The 21,795-nt window shown below is 49.8% G+C and overlaps 3 protein-coding genes across 5 annotated transcripts in view; 1 reads left to right on the forward strand and 2 right to left on the reverse strand.

Annotated features, from left to right (window-relative positions):
- Nucleotides 1-444: 444 nt before the first annotated feature.
- On the forward strand, nt 445-4,520 carry RPS19BP1 (ribosomal protein S19 binding protein 1). The gene is made up of 4 exons (XM_003783183.3): nt 445-578; nt 737-865; nt 3,673-3,770; nt 3,999-4,520. The coding sequence occupies exons 1-4, from the start codon at nt 527-529 to the stop codon at nt 4,128-4,130; spliced, it is 411 nt and encodes a 136-aa protein (XP_003783231.1). The 5' UTR covers nt 445-526; the 3' UTR covers nt 4,131-4,520.
- A 5,067-nt stretch (nt 4,521-9,587) lies between these two features.
- ATF4 (activating transcription factor 4) lies at nt 9,588-11,830 on the reverse strand. Of its 2 annotated transcripts, XM_012801129.2 has the most exons (3): nt 11,520-11,830; nt 10,627-10,944; nt 9,588-10,509 (listed from the first exon to the last, which is right to left on the reverse strand). In XM_012801129.2, the coding sequence occupies exons 2-3, from the start codon at nt 10,850-10,852 to the stop codon at nt 9,677-9,679; spliced, it is 1,059 nt and encodes a 352-aa protein (XP_012656583.1). In that variant the 5' UTR covers nt 10,853-10,944; nt 11,520-11,830; the 3' UTR covers nt 9,588-9,676. The 2 variants fall into 2 exon arrangements, with proteins under 2 accessions (XP_012656583.1, XP_012656585.1); XM_012801131.2 differs by lacking the exon at nt 11,520-11,830 and having other exon boundaries at nt 10,627-11,492.
- Nucleotides 11,831-17,646: 5,816 nt separating this feature from the next.
- MIEF1 (mitochondrial elongation factor 1) overlaps nt 17,647-21,795 on the reverse strand; it is a 14,811-nt gene continuing 10,662 nt past the window's right edge. The window contains exons 4-6 of one of the 2 annotated variants that reach the window (XM_012801132.2): nt 21,243-21,420; nt 20,775-21,037; nt 17,647-19,791 (exon numbers count right to left, since the gene is read on the reverse strand). In XM_012801132.2, the coding sequence (XP_012656586.1) occupies nt 18,985-19,791; nt 20,775-21,037; nt 21,243-21,420 (1,248 nt within the window). In that variant the 3' untranslated portion in view covers nt 17,647-18,984. The remainder of the gene's footprint in view (nt 19,792-20,774; nt 21,038-21,242; nt 21,421-21,795) is intronic. The other variant, XM_023509263.1, reaches the window with a different exon arrangement.

Raw genomic sequence — 21,795 nt, forward strand, 5'->3', positions numbered from 1 at the left:
GAGGGCGACACAGTGAGAATATTGTCTCCAAAACAAAAACACATTGTTTTGCATTTTTACAAATGTCTTTTATGTCTAGATTAATGAAGGACAACTGAATTCTGGTGCCGCACTAGATTTGTAGACACACACGCACGCACACACGCGATTTGTACACACACACACACAGACAGCCCGGGACAGCAGAGCCGGCTTCGCCCATTCCAGAGAAGTGAGACCAGAGAGAAATGACCAACCAGACTGAGCTGGTCTTAGACCGCTTCCGGGAAAGGCGTGGTCGGACGCACAAGGCACTGGTAGCGCTAGGATTGGACAACTAATGTGTCCTTCTGCTCCTTGGCCCTGCCTCAGTCCCCGCCCCCTCCTGCTTGAGCATAGACACCCCCCCCCCCAACGCATGCGTCCTAAGAAAAGTGAGCACTTCCGCCCGCTCACGCCGGAACCCTCCGTTCCCGCTCAGGTTTCCGCTGAGACTACAGCCCGGATGGAAGTAGTGTGAGGCTCGTGGGCGGAGCTGAGTACAGCTATGTCTGCGGCCCTGCTGCGGCGGGGTCTGGAGCTGCTCGCGGAGTCAGAGGGTAAGGAGGGCTACCAGGGGCAGTCTGAAGCGTGCGGGAGGGTGGCAGTAGCTGCGGGCGGGATCCCCGGGGTACTGAACGATCCTGGTCCGTCGGTCTTAGCCTCAGTGAGATGGAAACACTGCGCGCTCTCTGACTTGGGTCCAGTTCTTCTACAGCCCCCCGGGCCGCGCCAGGCCAGTCCAAGCCGAGCGGGGCTTCGGTGAAGCAGACCAAGAAGGCGAAGGTGACCCGGACCCAAAAATTGCGGAACTCGGCCAAAGGAAAAGTGCCCAAGTCGGCTCTAGGTGAGTTCGGGAAAGAGCTGTAAGTGCTACCGCTGGGGTCTGGGGCTGCGCCTGAAGAGGGTGGCGCTGGAGACAGGGCTTGAAACTTCTGCCAGGCATTGCTGGAATACCTACTGTGTGCCAAGTGCGGAGCAGGGTCTTGGACAAACGAGGAAAACGAAACACATCGACCTGGCCTCATGGCCTACACCCATAGTGGGGAGAAAAGCATCAAAGAATCCCAAACCTAGCATATAATTGCGAAGTGCATTGAGGCCTATGAACTAGAAAACTAGAATATGCAGATGGGACCTTAGAATAAAAGGCCAAATCAGCCTTCTCTGAGGAAGCAACAATTACGCCGAGGACTGTAATAAATTGTTAATTGCACTTAATAAAAAAGTGTTCTCGGGCGGCGCCTATGGCTCAGTGGGATAGGGCACCGGCCCAATATACCGAGAGTGGTGGGTTCAAACTTGGCCCCCTGCCAAACTGCAACAAAAAAATAGCCGGGCGTTGTGGCGGGCACCTGTAGTCCCAGCTACTCGGGAGGCTGAGACAAGAGAATCGCCTAAGCCCAGGAGTTGGAGGTTGCTGTGAGCTGTGTGACGCCACAGCACTCTACCGAGGGCGATAAAGTGAAACTCTGTCTCTACAAAAAAACAGAAAAAAGAAAGTGTTCTCATAGACTGCTGTAAGAAAAGAAAAGAAAAAGACTGAGAACTGAAGGAAGTATTAAGAGTTAGCCAGATAAAAAGTAGAAGAGTATTCTAGGACTAATGGCATGTGCTGAGGTCCTGTGTCAGAAAGGAGCTTATTGCCTTTGAGAATTTGAAAGAAAGAAGGCTGGTAAAGATGACATGCAAGGAACAAGGGTCAGAGATGGTGCATTTAACAAACAGTTTAATATGTGGGTGCCAAGTGTTAATTTAATCCTTACAGCAGCCCCCTGAGGTCAGTTCTATCACCCCATTTTATAGGTACAGAAACAAGCACCTGCCTAGATGGTACAGGTAGAAACAAGGCAGGATGTGTCCAGAGTCCTTCTGTTACCTACTGCATTCTAGTGGCAGATGCTGTGGCCTGGACAGTGGCTCTGGCAGCAGAGATAGTAAGAGAATTGTGCATGTGGAGGATGGATTAAGGAGGGGCGTGGACCAGGTGTAATGGTGAATTGGCTGTGAAGATGGAGCTCAATTTCTAGTGGAACATCTTGGGGCATGTGTTGTCACTTAATGAGTCATAAAGGTTTGGTGGGGGCAGGTGTAAGCAGAATGGTGATTTTGGACATGTATCAGGACTTGGTGAGCTCCCTATGTGTCTTTTTGGGGGGTTGGAATGGGGTCTCTCTTCTCTCTATTGCCCAGGCTGAAGTGCAGGGGGGTCGTCATAGCTCACAGCATCCTCAAACTTCTGGGCTTCAAACAGTCCTCTTGCCTCAGTCTCCTGAGTAGCTGAGACTACAGGTGCACACTACCACTCCCAGCTGATTTTTGTTATATTTTGTAGAGGTAGGGTCTCACCATGTTGCCCAGGCTAGTCTGGAACTCCTGACCTCAAATGATCTTCCTGCCTTGGCTTCCCAAAGCACTGGGATTATAGGTGTGAGCCATTGCACCTGGCCCTATTATGTTTTTAATTCCCAGGGCATTATGCCTAAAAGGTGTTTAGATGCTTGTTAAAAGGATTATGAATTCCAAGGAGGAAATACATCCTGTGCAAAGCCTTAGAGGCAGGAAAGTGAGACAGGCATGCTTGAGCTCCAGTGATAACTTTCCATGAAGCAGAGGCATAGGATGCCAGAGGTTACTCCCATCTGTCCTAGCCCTTGTCTTGCCACCCTATCACTGGTGTTCCCTTCACTGCCGCCTCTCTTGGACCTGTCCTGAGCTTGCCTGTGGTCATGGTGTCCAGTACAGGTTTTGGCACATTGAGAGCAATGGCAAGCCTCAGCAGCCAATTTAAAGAGTATCTCTGTGACTGCCATCCTGGTCTAAGCTACATTGTGTCTGGCCTGGATTATTGCAAAAGTCTGGGCTTCACTTTCCACAGGCCTGTCAAGTCAGACGTGTCTCTTTTCTGCCTAGACCCTTCTGTGGCTTCCATTGTTTCCAGTAAAACCCAGACTTTTACGATGTCTGAAGAGATTCTGTGTGATCTCCCCTCATTCTGGCTTCGTCTATTCCTGCTCCCCTCCTCACTCTAGCCATTTTCTGTTCTTCAAACACATTTGTCATATTTCTGCTTTAGGGCCTTTGTGCTAGCTATTCCCTCCACATAGACAGACACTCTTCACTCAGATATCCACAACTCTCTCCTTCCAGTCATTGCTCAGATGTCATTTCACTGAGACCTTAGACCAGTGGTTCTCAACCTTCCTAATGCCGTGAGCCTTTAATACAGTTCCCGTGGGTTGTTGCTTTAGACTCTCCTTTTTCAAAACTGCAGCCCCTGGCATTCCCCTTTTCTGATCCCTATTCTGTTTTTGTCGATAAAATGCATCACCCCCTAAAATACCATTTACCTTGTTTCCCATGACTCTTATTGTTTTGGGGAGGGCAGGGATGTCTGCCTGTTCTCTTTCCTACTGTATGCCTGGTATCTGACACGTGGCATACAGAGCTTATTTGTTGACTGAGTGAATAAGTCAGGCAACAGGCAGCCAGTGGGGCTTCTGGCAGGGTCTGTGTGAAGAGTGTGCATTTGACAGAGAAGAGCCAGGCTGTTGCAGTAATCTAGGGAGGAGACAGTGGAGCTTTTTGTGGGGCCGTGGGCTGGGGACCCAGAACTCTTCCTGGAAGTGAATCTCAAATGATGGCCACCCACAGCTGAGTACCAGAAGAAAGAATGTCGAGACCACCTCAGAGAAAACCTGAAGTTTATGACCAGTTCAAGAAGCACCGTGACTGAGTCCATGACCCAGCAGGTTTGTTTGTGGGGTGGGGTGTGGGGATGAGAAAGGACCCTAGGGGAAAGAGCAGGGTGGGGGGTCTGTCTCAACCCTGAGCCTAGGGTAGAAGTTAGGCCAACCCCTGGAGGGCAGAGCAGGAGGCAAGGCTGGCCCAGCCCTGTCTGGTGTGTTCCCCAGGACCTGTATGTAGGCCTGTTTGCTGTCCTGTCAGTGAAAGTCATGTGCTGTCCCATACCTGCCCAGATTCTGCGCCAGAACCGGGGTCGCAAGGCCTGTGACCAGCCTGTGGCCAAAACTAAGAAGAAGAAGGCTGAGGGCACCGTGTTCACTGAGGAAGATTTCCAGAAGTTCCAGCAGGAATACTTCGGCAGCTAGACTCCCTGGAGGGGTTCCCTGCCCAGGCTGCCTGTGCTTGCCTGGACCCCAAGCCTTATGTGCCGCTTGACCAACAGAGGGCGCTAAGGAACTGGCCTGGCTGGAGAAGGGCCTGGAGCTGGAGCCATTGGGCGCTGGAATGGAGCTGGCAAGGAAGAACCCTTGGGGAGGATGGACATTCAGGCTGGAGCTGACTTGCACAGACTTGAGGGGAGCCATCTGCACCTGCCAATAAGGAACATTTCTGACTGTTTTGTTTGGGCTTGCCTAGGTAGGTCATCTGCACTGTTTGCTGTAGAACAAGGCCAATTACTGGGCTCTTGGGGACCACACCTCCAAGAACAGGAAGAAGTCTTCTGGGTCCTAATAAATATGGACCCATGAGCTATATGTGTACTTTTGGTCTGACTTATGGGGTATCTCCCTTCTCCTCTTACCCTAAGGGCCACCCTCCCACCCCCCCATCTCCCAGCCTGGGTCTCAGCTCTAGGCCAGGAGTCGTCCAGTCCCACACCAGCAGATAGCCACCCAGCCTCTGCTGACATACTGCAGAGGTGCCATCCTCCCTTGAGGGTGGCAGCCACAGCTGAGAAGGTAAAATTAGCACTGGGGGCTTTGTCCCAGGGAACCAGAATCCAAGGTCTAGGGATAGTGGGGGTGGTACTGTTCTGCCCTCCCCTGGGGGTGGTACTGAACCCCTCCAGCAGAGAGGTTCATACAGCCTTAGGACCCCTGCTTCCACTTCCACCCAGGTCATGCTATCCTGACTGCCAACAAGGTCAAATGCATGTCATATGTGGGAGTGTTCACATTCACTTCTGCACTGAGCAGAGCAGTGGTGAGGGCTATGGCTGCACTGCCACGAGAAGCAGGCACAGTGTGGGAACAGAGGAGGTGAAGGACAGGTCCACGTCAAGTGACTGCATGAGTGACTGAAGGGTCCAGACCGGAATTGGTCTTCAGAGGCAAGAACATGATAGAAGCTGAAGAGTGAAGAGTCGGTTTACTCCCTCTCCCTGGGTGGTCTGCTCCTGGTCTAACCATGTTCCATCCAAAGAGGGGACAGGAACAGCCGCAGATGTGGGAGGCAGCGCTGGAGTCAGGATCCTGTCTCCAGGTGGCCTCTATCAGCATGAGCAGGGGTGTTCTGTGATTCCCCCCAGACTGTCAGGACCAGGACCTTCTTCAGATGGGCTCTTCATACTCTCTGCACTCCTCTTACTCCTCTTCCCTGCTGGGCTTTAATGACCTACCTGGGACAGACAAACTCAGGTATCCTTGAAACTGCATCACCTTCATCTGTTAAGCAGCTTAGCAAGAAGTCAACTCAGCCACCAGCACCACGGAAGAACAGGCTGGCCACGGGCTCCCGGGTGTGCTTGCTGCTACCAATCACCTAGGTGTTGCTGTCCCCTCCCCAGCATGGGGTGGTGGGCACTCCTGAGGGAGGACAGTTTTCCAGGAAATCTCACTTTTATGCCAAGTAGTATAAGTGGGTATGCATCCATACCCCATGTGTGACAATGTTAGTGCTCACCCCGGGGTCACCAGTAGGTTAGGGCTAGGGCTTGGAAATCTACCTTAATGGTTAATTCTGATATGGGAGGCTGGAGCAGGCACCTAAGGAGAGAGGATGCATCACTGTGTGTGGTGGAGGGGACCATGAGCACCGAGACCTGGAGACCAACAGGGCCCAAATAAGAGGACACAGAGTCCTAAGGACACAGTGGGAGGAGGCCTTCCCCAGTTAAGACATGGGTGGATGTGAAGATACCCAAAAGCATGTGTGTCTCAGGTGGCTTGGGAGAAGAGACAGATTTGGGCCTTGCTGAGCAGAGTTTAAGAAACATAACACTGTAGACCAAGAGGAAGTCCCAGCCACGGCTTCCTGTATGTTCTATGGTGTGATAGTCTGCTCGAGCCCTCCCCTCCCGCCAGCTCTTTTAAGTCCTCTTGGTTGGTGATGGAAGGTGTCAGCTGTGGAGGCCAGACAGGAGTAAGGAAGGACTGCTACCTGGGATCCTGCTGGAACCCAGCTGCAGACTTCACCGCCAGGAAGCTAGCCCTGCTCAGAGCTTAATTCTAGTTCCAGCAGGAGATGGGCAGGTTCCTGTTAGATGACTTCCTCCAGCAGGTCAAGCCTTCTGGGAGAGGTGGTGGGTATGTGGCACTTGGTGCGTGCCCTGTTCTATTCTGTCTGGATGTCTTTCTTGGGGTGCTCTTCCCATTCCGTCCACATCCACAGCTTTCCCCACCATCAAAGCCCTGCCAGGAGGCCCTGCTTCCCCTGCTGAGGGCAGTGGCCTTGGGCAGTCTCTGCCTCCTGAACTGCCACTTTTCTACTTAAAGCATGCACTGGGCTGAGAGCTCCCCACACCTCCCACCACAGGATGCCTAGGCAGGGGTGCTTGGCACTGGGGTGTCATTGCAGGGACTTTTTATCTCCAACTGAACTCAAAACAACAGGTCAAGACTGAGCCTACCCTCTGCCAGCATAAAAGGGTTGAAATAAAAATCCTGCTCCTCCGCTGGTTTTCCCCATCACAGGAAATGGACCCTGCATCCTTCCTCATGCCCCAGCATCTATCACACCCCATATCCTGGCTGATCCCAGCCCAGCACCCCGCTCCTAGGATCACTCCCAGGCCTCCCATTCTCCTACTCTATTCCAACTGCCATCTCACATCTGATAGCTTTATTTTCAGGGTCCATCTGTTTCTTTTAACAAATAAAAGCTCCTCAAGATCCGTGATGTTTATTAGGGGTTCCCTAATGTTGCCATACATAGGGCAAATGGGAAATTATAGCTAAAGATGCCTTTATTTATAAAATATTCATTACAAGAATTCACAGAATACTCGGTCACATCTTTGTAAAATTTTGTAATGAATACAGTATTTGGTAAATAAAGGTAATTTAGCTACGATTTCCCATCTTTCCTATGTATGGCAATTTTAGGGGTGACTTTTGGGACACCCTATATTTTGCTCACTGTTGTATCCCAGCACTCAGAAATGTGGAGCCCTGAGTGGGCACCCATGAAAAGCTGTGGAAAACATGAAGGCCATTCTCTGCCCTCCACAACCTGTACATCCTTCCTTGTCCCAGAAGCGACACAGGAGAGGAACTCTGCCAGCTGCCGGCCCTGGCCTCTGCAGTACAAGGTGTTGACCTTAGCCTTGGTGTTGAGCTAGAAATTTTGGCCATTTTGGGGTGCCTAGCAGGAGCCGGGAACTGTGAGCACACCCTCCTGCCCTGCCCCTGGTCCCAGAATGTGAGTGAGCAGTCTCACCTCTGACCTGGTCAGCCTAGGCTGGGCTGGTCAGGGCCCAGCAGGGGCCACAACTTACTTGTCTCATGCAGTGTGATGACTAGACATCGGCCTCATCCCTCCATTGCCTTCCTGTGCCCCTAACTCTGTGCTGGGCTCTCAAGAACATCTTGCGCTGCTGAGCACAGCCTACCTGTGCAGGGCTGCTGTCACTGCCTGCATGCTGTGCCTAGGGTAGCATCCATGCCCAGGCCAGAAATCCCATGTGGGGCCTGAGTCTGGGCCTCAGCTGCATCAGGAAAAAGCCCCTATCCACAGCCTCTAGGGAAGGTTCTGAGCCATCACCAGAAGTGCTTAGAGCCTGAGAGCTCCTAGTATACCTCCCCGCAGTTATTTTTCAGTACTGTTGTAGTCCTATAAATAGAGACAACACTGTAAGATACCTACTGTCAAAGAGTTTACTTATGTTGTATTTCAGGAATGGAAAACAGAAGTAAATCTATACCAGTGGTTCTCAACCTTCCTAATGCTGCAACCTTTTAATGTTGCGACCCACAGGTTGACAACCGCTGCTCTATACAAATAAGCTCAACTGGAGAAAAGCATTATCAGAATATAGAACAGGGCAGAGTCTGGGACATTAGCTGAGTCGTCTTGGAAGGCCTCTCTGTGGTGACATTAGACTACACAGTCAAACAGCTGAGGAATAATCTCTCAGAAGAGATGGCAAATATAGGAACGTGCTTCTCAGAAGAGATGGCAAATATAGGAACGTGCTTGGCAGAGATACAGGACCACAGAGAAGGCAAGGAGAGGTGGTCAGGGAGAAGGGCACAGACCAAGTGCAGTCTGTGGCCCATGCCTTCTGAGTCTAGGGCTCAGTGCCAGGAGCCTGGGAAGGATGAGCACAGCCCAGCATCCTTGCTCCACTAGGAACCACTGGCCTGCACTGCCCCTCTTAGTGCCTGTTTCCTGTCTGCCAAACAAGAGGTGACCTGTTTCTAAGGAGGTCCCACAGTGGTAACTGCTGCCCCTAGCCACCCGTTGGCTTCTGGACAGTATCTGGATGTGGAGGGAGAATGACCTTTATTTATAGAATCTCAGCAGGAAAGGTCACCAAGTCTGAGGCCCAGGTGTGAGGTGACGCTCACCTTTGGTACCTGAAGGCAATGTTCTCACCGGTGTTGTCCATTCCTTCAACAGTTCTCAGGTGATCTCTGCTGGACACTGGGAAGGCTGTGGACTCCACCACACAGGCCCTTACAGGCTTGTTTCCAGACTCCAGGAGCAAAATAAAGAGCCCAGATTAAAATTGGAACCCTGGGTTCAAACGCAGCTCTACCCTCCTTGTGTCCATCACCTGACCCGTTAGGTGGGGTCATTATAGCACCTGCTTCACAGGCTTGTGAGGTTGGGTGAGAGAAACCACAAGCAGTGCTTGGTTACTGCAACACCTGGGCTGTGCTCACCTCTTGCAGGTCCCAGAATACACATGAAGAGGGGATCTACCCCGGCTGGGTTCAACCATTCTTCTACAACCCAAGACAAAAGGAACTGTCTGCCTCATCTTGCAAACAGGAAAGCAAAGACACCTGCCCAGGGAATGCAACAAACCTGTGCCTCCTAAGTGCTGCTCCATCTGGACATCTCCCAGACGTCATGCCTTCCAACTGGTCTGACAACCACCAGGCCTTCACGTGAGCTCCCACCTGGAAACCCTCAGGCCCAGCTCTGGCCAGAGCTCCAAAAAGGCAAAGCAAAATCTGACAGCTGTCGTTTTCTCTGCACTTTCTTCTGGAAAGACTGCACAGAACTACAAAGGCTTAGAAGTAAAACCTAATCTTCAGTGCCAAACTTAAGGATTGCTTGACCTTATCTGGGGAACTTAACCGGATACATGACAGCATAAAGCTCTCAGAAACAGGTATTCCTCCTCCTTCCCAGCCACTCGCACCCTCAGGCTCTTCAGCCTCCTCCCTACCCCAACCAGCTCTCACCTCTAGGAAAGCCACCTGGCGGGACACGCCCTCCCATGGAAAACATCCCTACCCCACATCTCAGGTTGAAAACCCACTGTGCTCAAGTTTTCAGGGTTGAAATCTGACCTGCCCTATGGCAGGTCCAGCTGGGGGAGCAGTTGGATCAGGGTATTTGCCAGAGGCAAAAAAACACAAGTCTGCAAAAGGACTTCCACTACAAAATAATTTATTGTTAACACACAGTTTCAGCACTGGAGACTATGTACAAGCACACAACACTCCTCTAACTGCCCTAACTAGGGGACCCTTTTCTTTCCCCTTGCTTTGCGGACCTCTTCAATCAAATCTTTCAGGTACTGGATCTCCTTGGCCAAGGAATCTGCCTTCTCCTTCAGAGCCTCATTCTTTTTTTCCAGCTCTTTGCATTCACCAGCAAGGGCTTCCTGCTCTGCCCTCTTCTTCTGGCGGTACCTAGTGGCCGCAGTCTTGTTTTGCTCCATTTTTTTCAGCTTCTTATCCAGCTTCTCACCCTTTACTTTTGCTGCTACTATTTTCTCTCCAGGAGGGTCGTAAGGTTTGGGGCGGACAGAGCCACAGAGGACACCTGGAGATGGCAGGCTCCTATTTGGAGAGCCCCTGGAGGTAGAGGGGCTATGCTGGGGAGAGCCCAGATAGGACTCCGGGCTCATACAGATGCCACTGTCATTATCTGAGGGGGTATCTTCCTCCTTTACACACTGAGGAATCATGTTAATATAAGCAGTAGAGTCTGACTTTCTATCTCCTTCCGAGATATCCACTTCGCTGCCCAGCTCTAAACTAAAGGAATGATCTGGAGTAGGGGACAGGACCCCTGGGGATAGGGGAAGAGGTTGCAGAAAGGTTAGGGGGGCAACCTGGTCTGTTTTTGTTAAACTTTCTGGGAGATGGCCAATTGGGTTCACTGTCTGGGGGGGCTCCTTATTAGTCTCCTGGACTAGGGGGGCAAAGAGATCACATGTGTCATCCAACGTGGCCAAAAGCTCATCTGGCATGGTTTCCAGGTCATCCATACCCAACAGGGCATCAAAGTCAAACTCCTTCAGATCCATTTTCTCCAACATCCAATCTGTCCCAGAGAAGGCATCCTCTGTAAGAGATATTAATAGTATTGGAAACAACTGAGTCAACACACAAAGCAACAAACTCCCAATCCCAGACCCCACAGGGAAAGGACCCACACTGATAGACGTAGTGCTTCACTCACCCTTGCCATTGTTGGAGGCACTGACCAACCCATCCACAGCCAGCCATTCGGAGGAGCCCGCCTTAGCCTTGTCACTGGAGAACCCATGAGGTTTGAAGTGCTTGGCCACCTCCAGGTAATCATCTAAGAGATCTAGGCTTTCTTCAGCCCCCAAACCCGACTGGTCGAAGGGGGACATCAAGTCCCCCGCCAACACCTCGCTGCTCAGGAAGCTCATCTCGGTCATGTTGTGGGGCTTTGCTGAAATCCAGGAATGTACTTAACTCGAAGGTGTCTTTGTTGGTTACAGCAATGCTGCTGCTGGATGCTGTGAGAAGCCTGAAGAGGAACCAGAAGGTGAGTGCCATTAGAGATTAACCAGTTTGACAATTTCATCTTTTTACCCACAAGGCAGAACGGCCACATAGTAACTCTCGATTGCAGAGGATCAGAGCACGCGGCCGTCGGGTCACTTTATCAACCTCGCCTGCTTCCGGCTCAGGTTGCACAAGATGGACGCCCGCGGAGACTCTGTCATACACTTCCCCGCCACCCTGAGGAAGGAGCTCCGTCCCCGTGTCCAAATACGGGTAGGCTGCCGCGCCCCGCCCACCGCGCCGCAGCCGCCATCTTGGCTCCTGCCACGTTTCGGAGGCGACAGCGGGGACCTCCAGCGGACTCAGGAGCGAGAGCGACGGGGCCCACAGGGAAGCAGACCCCGCTGCCGTGCTACACTCTCCTAATCCGGGAGGTCTGGTGTCTCGTGGACACCCGAGCACGGGCCACGCGTCAAGGGCGCTCGTAAAACCGCTTCCCCCTCGGAGACGCAGCCCGACCCCAGACCGCGCCCAACCAAGCCGAAACCCCCGCCCGCCCAGGGCTCCCGTCCAGGGCGGCCCGGCCTCAGTACTCACGCCATGGCTTAAGCCGCTGGGGGTTGCCGCTGCAGAGCCTGGTGCTGCTGCCGCCGCTGCAAAGGCCAACGCTGCCGCAGGCACTACTGCCTCTAATACGCCATGGTGGCCGCGGACCCTGCTAGAGGGGAGGAGGGAAAGACGAACTGCAGAGAAACTACATTTACAGGCGGGTGCAGCAGAAATGGCCGCGGCGCGCCGTCCGCGGGCCCTTTATAGAGGTCTGGTCCATAGAGACGCACCACAGAACGCATCCTTCCGCCGCGACCACGTGACCCTCGCCTTACGCCCACTCGCTTTCCTCCGAATACCCCACAGTTTATGTGCAGGATAGACCCTACCCTCCTATTGGAGCATAGCTGTGATGAGCGAAGGAATTTGTTTCTAAGACCTCATGGAAGGAAAACACTGCACTACTTTTCAAGACTTCCGAGATCAAAGAGTCACGCTCTTCCTTCTGCTGCCAAAGAGCGCGGAGGGATTTGTCGGACACGCCTCGCTTCCGGCGTTGGCTCAAAGAGCAGGGTGGGGAAAGAAGGGGCATCCCAAGGAAGGTTTTTATTGTGAAGGCGGAGGCCGCCAGGTTATCGCGCGAGGTGCTGGCGGGGAGCGCGCGTCGAGCTGATTGGCCCAGGCTCAGTGAGTCATTATATACCTTAAGTTCCTATTGGCTCCAGATACTCGGTGGGCGCGCCACTCAGGGAGAACGCCTAGGGTCTGCGCGGGAAGGGGCGGGGCTGTCCAGCGATTCCCGCCATCTGGCTCAGGTTGGTTTCCTGCTGTTTGAGGTGGCCCCGCTGTAGGAGGCTTTCTTTGCCTCTCCCGGCCGCTGGGCGTCCAGAGCGGCTCTGGCTCTTAATCCCGGGCAAATCTAGCCCCGCGCACACCAAAAAGTGGTTTCAGGACAGGGCCCCTGCGGTCCCTACTGTCGTCGCCAATGGAATCCTTATTGGCGACCATAACTTCCGGGCCCAAGTTTCTCTGCTCCTTCCTCATGCTCTCCCTTAAGTACCCGTCAGTCTGACTTCTAACCTGGGAAGGTCTTTCCCCTTGGACCTTCCCCCTGGTCCAAGTCTTTGTTTTCTAGAGCGGACCCACCGCAGGGATCTGATTTGGTTCCCCAGATACACCACTAATAGCGAACACAAAATTGCCCCTCAGGAGCTTCAGGGACCATGGCTAGAAGGGGAGACTGGGAGGGCCTGCACCTCCGGGCCTCAGATGGGAGATCACCCTAATCCCTATCCACTGCCCAGTAAAGGCCAGCTCTGTAATGGTCTATAGAAAGAGGCCAAGCGGGGTGGCTCAAGCCTGTAATCTTTTCGCTCTTGGAGGCCGGGGCAGGTGGATGGCCTGAGCCCACGAATTCAAGACCAGCCTGATCAAGACCCCATCTATAATAGAAAATAGAGAACTAGCGGGGTGTTGTGGCGGGTTACTGGGCAGGCTGTGGCAAGAGGATCAGTCAAGCCCAAGAGAGTGAACTTACTGTGAGCTTGGCATGGCACAACCCAGGACGACAGAGACTCTGTCACAAAAAAATAAAAATTAAAAAAAGAGAGGCACAGTCCTACTGCCCAACTTGTATTTTTATAGTACTCTGTGAAAATACAAAGTTACTAGTTTATTAATATTAAAGTGCAGATCTATCACAGGGGAACTTCTTTTCGTTTATGTTGACTCAGTTCCCCCAAAGAATAAGATTTTATTCAACTGGCATTTCTCTCGTTTCAAAGTTTCAATTAACCCTCAATCCTCTAACTTCCAGGTCTAACCAACTTCCTCACAAGTCATCCTAATGGCCCTTGAGACAACTCCAAAGCTTGAGAGTCCAAGTCCACTTGCTGGGGGTTGGCATGTCTGGAAGTTGTCCTGGTCAGGCCAACTGTTTAGGATTCTTCACTATCGCAGTCCCCTCCAATGTCAGACCCTGTTAAGGTAGAAATCTTGGTATTTCCCCCTCCATTTGAATGGCCACACAAATGTCATTTCTGAGGGCTGCAATGTCAGTCAAAAAAACTGGCAAAGGACAGCACTGCACCTTTCATTGACTTGATGAAATCTAGCCCAATAATTTTACAATGGTAACCCAGGCCCAATGGGATGAGGTGTTTTGCTGAAAGTCACATAGCTCCTAGTGGAAACAGTATAGGGTAGGAGTTAGAAAATAGATTTGGGGCTTGCCACCTGTGGCTCAAGTGGCTAAGGCGCCAGCCCATACACCTAAGGTGGCGGGTTCGAATTCAGCCCAGGCCCACCAAACAACGACAGTGGCAACCCAAAAAAATAGCCAGGCGTTGTGGCAGGTGCCTGTGGTCCCAGCTACTTGGGAGGCTGAGGCAGGAGACTTCCTTGAGCCCAGGAGTTTGAGGGTTGCTGTGAGCTGTGATGCCACAGCACTCTACCCAGGGGAATCACTTGAGGCTCTGTCTCAAAAAAAAAAAAAAAAAAACGATTTGGAGAGCAAATCTAAAGGAATCCTGGCTCTACCATTTATTAGCTGGCTACGTAACTTATTCTCTCTGGGTCTGTTTCCTTATCTGTAAAATGAGGGTAATGATGACTATCTTTGTTCTAAGAATGAAGTGAGATCATTTATGTAAAGCACTTACTGCAGTGCCTGGTAGTTGTAAATACCTAATAGTTTAGTTTAGTTTTGTTTTGTTTTTTTGGAGATAGTCTCACTCACTATGTCGCCCTTGGTAGAATGCTATGGCGTCACAGCTCACAGCAACCTTGAACTCTTGGGCTCAAGCAATTCTCTTGCCTCAGTTTCCCAAGTAGCTAGGACTACAGGCGCCCAGCACAATGCTCAGCTATTTGTTGTTGTTGTTGTCACTGTTTAGCAGGCCCTGGCCGGGTTCAAACCTGCCAGCCCCGGTGTATGTGGTCACAGCCCTAACCACTGAACTATAGGTGCCATGCCTTTGCTATTACTATTATTAGAACTCTGACCCTGACCTCCCAATCCTCCTGCCCTTATCTCCATTACACCATCCTCTTTCTTCAGAGGACTCTTCACTATTATTTACTGAGATGAAAGCAACAATTCTAAAGTGCAAGTAAGTCCAAGGCATACTAAATGCTGGGATAAAAGTGTGCCTTCTTTTTCCCCGTGAGGAATCATGAGTGTTGGGATATATGGAAGTTGTCTAGACTTTTAGAACAAAGGCAGCAAGAATCCACAAGCCATTATCCATGTCTTGCAAAGAACTGAGGACCCGTGGGGGATGTCCTCCTTTTTGTTCTATCAAAAGACTTATCATTGTGCCTGGCAGATAACATGCAAATAGTAGAGAATTAAAGAAAGCAACAATGCCCCAGTTTTGACTGAAGAGGGCATGGCTGAATTGACTCTGGTAAAAGCTTGTCCCATCCGTTGTTTTTTTTTTTTTTTTTTGGGAAACAAGTCTCACTTTGTCACCCTTTGTAGAGTGCCACGGCATCTCAGCTGCTTGCAACCTCAAACTCTTGGGCTCAAGTGATTCTCTTGCCTCAGCCTCCCAAGTAGCTGGGACTACAGGTACCTACCACAATGCCTATTTTTAGGGGCAGGGTTTTGCTCTAGCTCAGGCTGCTCTCAAACTCATGAACTCAGGCAATCCACCTGCCTTGCCCTCCCAGAGTGCTAGGATTACAGGCATGAGACATAGCACCCAGCTTCCTGTCCATTTTTTTATGGAAACCTAGGTCAAACACTTCAAAGGTTTCCCTAGCTGAAAAGAGAGACTCAGTACCACTCCCATAAAACAATGTTTCATGCCACACACAAACTCAAAGTGGTTGGGGATTTTTATTTTCTTCCCATGCTGTGGAAGGACATTGTGTTCCCCAGTTTTATTTCCTCCCTTAAGGAGAAACAGAGTAGCAGTTATCTGGGTCTCAGGGCTAAGCTGCTCCTACGTGGACCTAGCTAAGACTGGGCAGAGACTGACTCCAATCTGCCAGCTAACACATCAACCACCACTGAGGGCAGGCAAATTGACTAGAAGGCAAGTTGTGAACTTGGCCTCAGAGACCAAGAACTTAAAACACTAGGAGGTGATAAAAATGAAGATATATGACATCCAGTACATGGTTGCCCATAGAACCCCCATCTCTGGTATCTTAGCCACCTAAAATAAATAAAATCTAAAAGGGCTACAGCCATCTAGCCAGGTAGAGAGGTCAACTGTAATCTTAAGTCTCTTAACCATTCAATCACTCTCTTTGACCCCACGCTTCAGGCAAAAGGGCAGAGTTTTAATAAATCCTCCAAGAGCAGAACTTCTTAGTCCCAAGGAAGTACCTTGGCAGAGAGCTTGGAACTCATGCAGAAACCCCTATTTATAGAACCCCCTCAGGGCCTGTGCAGGATCCTGAGCTGATTCGTTGTCAAAACCATTTAAGCTATCAACTTGAATGGAGCAGTTGAGAACGAAGTTGGCTATTCTAGTGTGTGACAGGTAGGCTATAAGGACCTAAAACCTAGGAGACTGTGGGTCTCACCCCTAGTAGCAGCTTTTCCAAATATGAGGTTCAAATTTTGTTAATTTTTTTTTTAAGTCACAAACAAGAATTTAATGTTAAATATTGTTGCCTGAACTCATTTTTTTTAGAAAAGGGCAATAGGAAGGAACCAAAATATATTCTGGAATTTATTAAGCTTACTGTGATGAGTGTTTTTTAAGCATTAGGCTAAGTACAGTAGAACCTCCATAGTTGACCACCTCCCTACATTGACCATCTTGATTTTCATAGACTGGACATGTACAAGTACCTATCAGTACAGTAGGCCTAGCCTTAAGGGGACCACCACCATATGTTAATCAGTTTATTACAGTCCCTTGAGTGGTCAACTTACAAAGGTTCTATTACATGTAGTTTGCTAACCTTGGTGGTGCAAAAGAATCTCCCGATGAGAGCAGATACTATTACTTTAGGCAAAAGTGAGAGTTAATGAACAGAAGACAGAATTACAGACAAAGCCATTCCATCTTTCCCCAAAGATTAGAAAAAGGATGTGTATGTGCAGAATATTACCCCTTCCCATCCAAGAATCTCAAAGCCCCTGGTTATGGGCTACCTTCCCATTTTACAAAGAAATGGCAACAAAAAGAATGACTTGCTCAGTCATGGTCAGCAAACCCCCTCTGCCCCAAGACCAGGGCTAAGAATCCCCATCACTTATCATTTTCAGGCCTTCTAAGAGGTTTTGGTTTATAAAATGACAAAGTTATGGTTTGGTTTTATGAAACATAGTTAAAAATAAGAAATACTCCTAGAAAGATCCTCTTTAAAAGAGGTGAACTCATTTCCCTTCCTAAAATCACAATTACACTTGGCTTAAATAACTTAGGACTCTCAAAAACATCTCTAAAATCTTTTCTTTTTGAGCTCTCTTTTCAACATTTTGTTGTTGTTGTTGCAGTTTGGCAGGGGCTGGGTTTGAACTCACCACCCTCAGTACATGGGGCTGACACCGTACTCACTGAGCCACAGGCACCACCCTCCTTTCAACATTTTAGGTGGAATTTGGTCAGCTTGGGAAAACTATGTTAAGTTTTATAATACTCATGGCAGGGAAACAAAATCCTTAATGTCAATGAATAATAATATATCCTTTTGCAATGTTCTATCAATCTTCTCCTCTCCCTTCTCTCTAATGGACAACCAGATGGGTACATCGGAAGCCTCAATGTCAGGCCACACCCAATACCTCAATACAATTCATCAGGGTATTCCTGGCATATAGGTTTTTAAATTTCCATTTGATACTGATGAACAGCCAGCCTAGAGAATGTCTCTCGAGGTTCTCAGCTTGAAAAAAGGAAAAAAAAAATCTCTAAATTAAGTAAAGGTTAACCCTAGTTCTCAGACTCCTAATCTATGACAAAAGTGGGGTGGGACCCTCTACCCTAAATTCAGAGGGTTGCTGAGGTGGCAAAGCTATTTAAGGAGTCCTTACCTGTCACTTGTCACTGGGAAGGAATGAGGCAGCTGCAGAGAACTGACCAAAATACCACTAATGGAGAGGTAGTAAGAATAGAAAAATAAGACGACTTGATGAGAGGAGGACAAAATACTGGATGGGCAGATGAGAAACAGAATTATCATCACTTGCCACAAATAGGAAAAAAACACAAAATAAGACACACTGACATGGTGTATTAAACAATTCCTCCCCACCTTCAGGATACATTTACATTGCAATAAATAGTGCAATTTTAGCAGCGGGAAAGAAGGAAAGGAGGAAGTACCCACCTCCCTCTCTTATGTTTTATCCATGTACTCTCTCTTCCTAGCTAGCACCGATCTCCCCAGGTGCTGGGTGAGACAGGACAGGGAAGAGGTCTGTGCACGTTCACTTGCCCTCGCACTTCTGGTGGTACCGGAAGAGCTTAGCTAACACCCCTCTTGCAATCCTATGGGAGATACTGGGGGATGAAGGGTTGGTCGTGGGGTCTGTTCTTGCTCTAAGGCAACACCCTAGGAAAGCAAGGCCTATCAGGGGAGAAAACATGGTCACGGAGCCCCAGTTGGTGACTAGATTTTCCAGTTGACATTAAGCCTCCTAGTGACCTCCCTCAATCTCTACAGCATTCCTTCAAGGCCTTGTCCTAATTGGCAATAAAGCAAGGAAAGGGATGAGAAGCAGCATCCCCTTCCCTGTCTGTATAACCCCTGCAGCTACAGATGAGGAGTGGACACTGGGCACTCAAACCTTCCACCAGACCCTCTTAACCAGCTCTGGTTCCCCCATTCTGCACTCTCTCTGATGGCCACTAAGAAACACAAGCTTCAGATAACTTTGCATCCAGTTTATCCTGTAAGTAAGTGTTCCCATGAGAGAACATCTCAGTACTTATGAATGGGAGTTGGTCAGGAGATGGAGGAATGGACTTCTTTTCCAGGAACCAGGGTCAAAGGCCAGCTATTCCACCAGCCTGATCCCCAGAAACCCTAAATACTATTTCAGCACTCACTGCAGAGTTCAGCTTAGAAGCATGCCATCAAAGCTCTTCAGTGACATTCAACTAAAAGGCAACATCTTAATTAGGCTGATATGCTCCAGGGACAAGAGCAAAACAGAAGGCATGGACAAGAGAGAAATGAAAACACAGTGAACAGGAAAAGGCAAAAGGGCAGGGCAGACAGAAGCAGGGAACCTGGGCCAAAATGCAAAACACCAAGTGGTCTCATTAGCTCAGGCCAGCACTTCACTTCCTCAATTCATTCCAGAAAAATCAGGCCGGAGCAGGGGGGAGTAGGGAGCACAGTGTTTGGTAACAAAAATAGAAAAGTGTTGGGTGAGAAAATAGGAGACTAAGAGATGTCATTCTAACCAGTATGAAGTGACCAGGGTGATAACCAGCAAGACAGGAGGCACCTAGGGACCCTGTGAGGCACCAACTATGTAGCCAAGAATTTCTAACGGAGAATCCAGGGCCTGACCACCGGACACCTGCTTTGGCCTTTGCCTGCCCTATGTCTGCAGCAGCACCTCTGGCTCAGACAATGAGCAATAAAGAGTATAACCCAATTCGTCTATTTCTTCAGGGGTGAGCTCTGCAAATAAGTTCACCTTAGGGTTTAGGGCACTGGGCAGGACACCGGCCTCTAAGTAGCTGATGAGTCCCCTCAGGGCCTGCAGGAAACGATCGGCCAGCACATCTGGAGACCAGTCAGCCTCCTCCTGGGCCAAGTGGAGAATGACGTTGGTTAGCTGGCTGGCAGTGAGGTGGCCCAGAGCTGGAGTAGACTTGCATATGGCCTTGAGAATCTTGAGGCACAGAGATCGGCAGCCTGCGTCGGCCTGGTCCAAAGCCCGCAAGCGTGCCGTCTCAGCAGGGCGCAGGCTCAGCCGCCATAGGTTGTCATACTGGGCTAGCCGGTGCGGTCTAGCCACCAAGACTGTGTCACCAAGAGTCACTGATGGCAAGAAGTCAATGACAAGATGCTTGTCACGCTCATACTGCACCTCTAGTATCAGGGCCTCTGGGGATGGTGCCGGTCGGATCACATAGTCCAAAAGGGACCCTATGGCTGGCCAGTTGATGGAGCCAGCCACTACCTTCTCAAACGTGTCTGCCACTGTCTTTGGGGAGAGGTAGCCCCCTACTACACAGCGGTCCCAGTAACTACTACCACGAGGAAAGTACTCTGGATTTTCACGACGAACCAGAAAGAAGCCAGGGATGTTCATGATGGTGTCCTCACCAGGGATGCATGACCATAGGTTCTGTTCCAGCACAAGGGGCACAATGAGTTGAATGTGGTCAGCTGTCACCACCTGTTAGAGCAGAATTAAAAAGGTTTTGAAGGGTTTACTCTGCTCAGAGACATGCTTCCCCAAACACAGGTCCCACTATCTTGTACTCCCCCAGGAAGAATGGGAATTAAGAGGTTGGGCACGATAGCTCAGGCCTGTAATCCTAGCACTCTGGGAAGCTGAAGTGGGTGGAATGCCTGATCTCACAGGTTCAAGACCAGCCTGAACCAGAGCGAGACCTTGCCTCTAAAAATAGCCAGGTGGTGTGGCTGGTGCCTGTAGTCCCAGCTACTTGGGAGGGTGAGACAAGAGAATCGCTTGAACTCTAGAGTTTGAGGTTGCTGTACACTATGACACCACAGCATACTACCAAAGGTGACAAAGTGAGACTCGGTCTCAAAAAAAAAAAAAAAAAAAAGAATGGGAATTAAGAATTCTTTCAGGGTGGCACCTATAGTTCAAGTGGCTAAGGCGCCAGCCACATACACTAGAGCTGGGTGGTTCGAATCCATCTGGAGGCTACCAATGACAACTACAACCAAAAAATAACCGGGCGCTGTGGCAGGCGCCTGTAGTCCCAGCTACTCGGGAGACTGTGGCAAGAGAATCTCCTAAGCCCAAGAGTTTGAGGTTACTGTGAGCTATGACACCACGGCACTCTACCCAAGGCAACAGCTTGAGGCGCTTTCTCAAAAAAAGAATTCTTTCATATCACCTATCTATCTACATAAAGGGAGAAAACTAAAAAGAGATGGGACAAGAATATAGAAAGCAAGAGGCCCTTATAGCTTCTTACAGGGTGTTAAATATGACTAAAAAAATGAGAAAGGATCAAAGGCAAAAAATGACAATATGGATCTCTAAATGATGCTGTAGTGTGCAGGATTTGGAAACCAAGACCTTGGTCTTCCAGCAAGACTGGGACACTGATCTTCTGTACCAACATTTGTGAGAAGCACATGGTCAGTCCCCAACCCCACCCTGCATGAGAACTCCCTTGTTACCTGTAGGTCGTCATAGAGGCTGCCACTCAAATACATGTCCCGAAGTGGCATGTCAGGCAATTTGGCCCGTAGGAAGCTCCGCAGCTCAGCACATATGTCCACAGCAGCTTGCTTGGCCCGAGCCTGCTCTCCAGCAGGGATGGCTGCCCGGTTCCGGTAGTAAGTAAGAAGTTTCTCCTGCAGGGACATGCGGAGTCGTGACTTCTTCAAGTCTACCTGGCCCTTCCTGGCCATTGGCTTGGGCCGGGGAGGGCAGAATGTATCTGCCAAGGCAAGAGAGAGAGGCACGTGAGCTCTTCCCATGCGTGCTCAGTCCACAACTGCCTCAGCCCCCGAAAGAAGGGCCTGACACAAAGGGCAAGTGCCTGCACAATGCTGGCACACATGTGCTCCAGAAATGTTTGCTGGATGTAGGAGCAGTACTCAAAGTCCAGCAGAAGTGTCAGGAGGGCTAACACAGTTTCTCACCTGTGTCAAAGGAGGAGGAATCTGTAGGAAGAGTCTGCAGGGACCGGCTTAGACCTGTCTTCATGTCCTTGTTCAGCAGCCGTGGGGAGCCCATCCAGTTTGGTTCTTCCCAGCTCCTCTTCCCTGAATGGCTCAGGCGGGTAGGGCTGGTCGGGGCACTAATTGCCCGATCATACATCTGAAAGAACAGAGAGGACATAGGACATATACCTGCCTGACTTCCTCTATTTCCTTTCCATTTCCTTACCCCCACCCCAAAGCTTTGCCCTAATTAAGTTTAACTACTATTTTTTAATGATTTTATTTTTGTTGTAGATGATAGAATACTTTGTTTCATGTAGAAAATCTCATAAAATATAAAAAATAGATTAATCTATAATGTCACAACCCAAAGAAAACTGTTAATATTTGATATATTTCTTTCTTTTTTTTTTTTTTTTCAGACAGAGCCTTAAGCTGTCGCCTTGGGTAGAGAGCTGTGACATCACAGCTCACAGCAACCTCCAACTCCTAGGCTCAAGCGATTCTCTTGCCTCAGCCTCCCAAGTAGCTG

The sequence above is a fragment of the Otolemur garnettii genome, unplaced genomic scaffold, assembly GCF_000181295.1.
Source record: "Otolemur garnettii isolate 467f Iridium unplaced genomic scaffold, OtoGar3 scaffold00007, whole genome shotgun sequence".
NCBI lineage: Eukaryota > Metazoa > Chordata > Mammalia > Primates > Galagidae > Otolemur > Otolemur garnettii.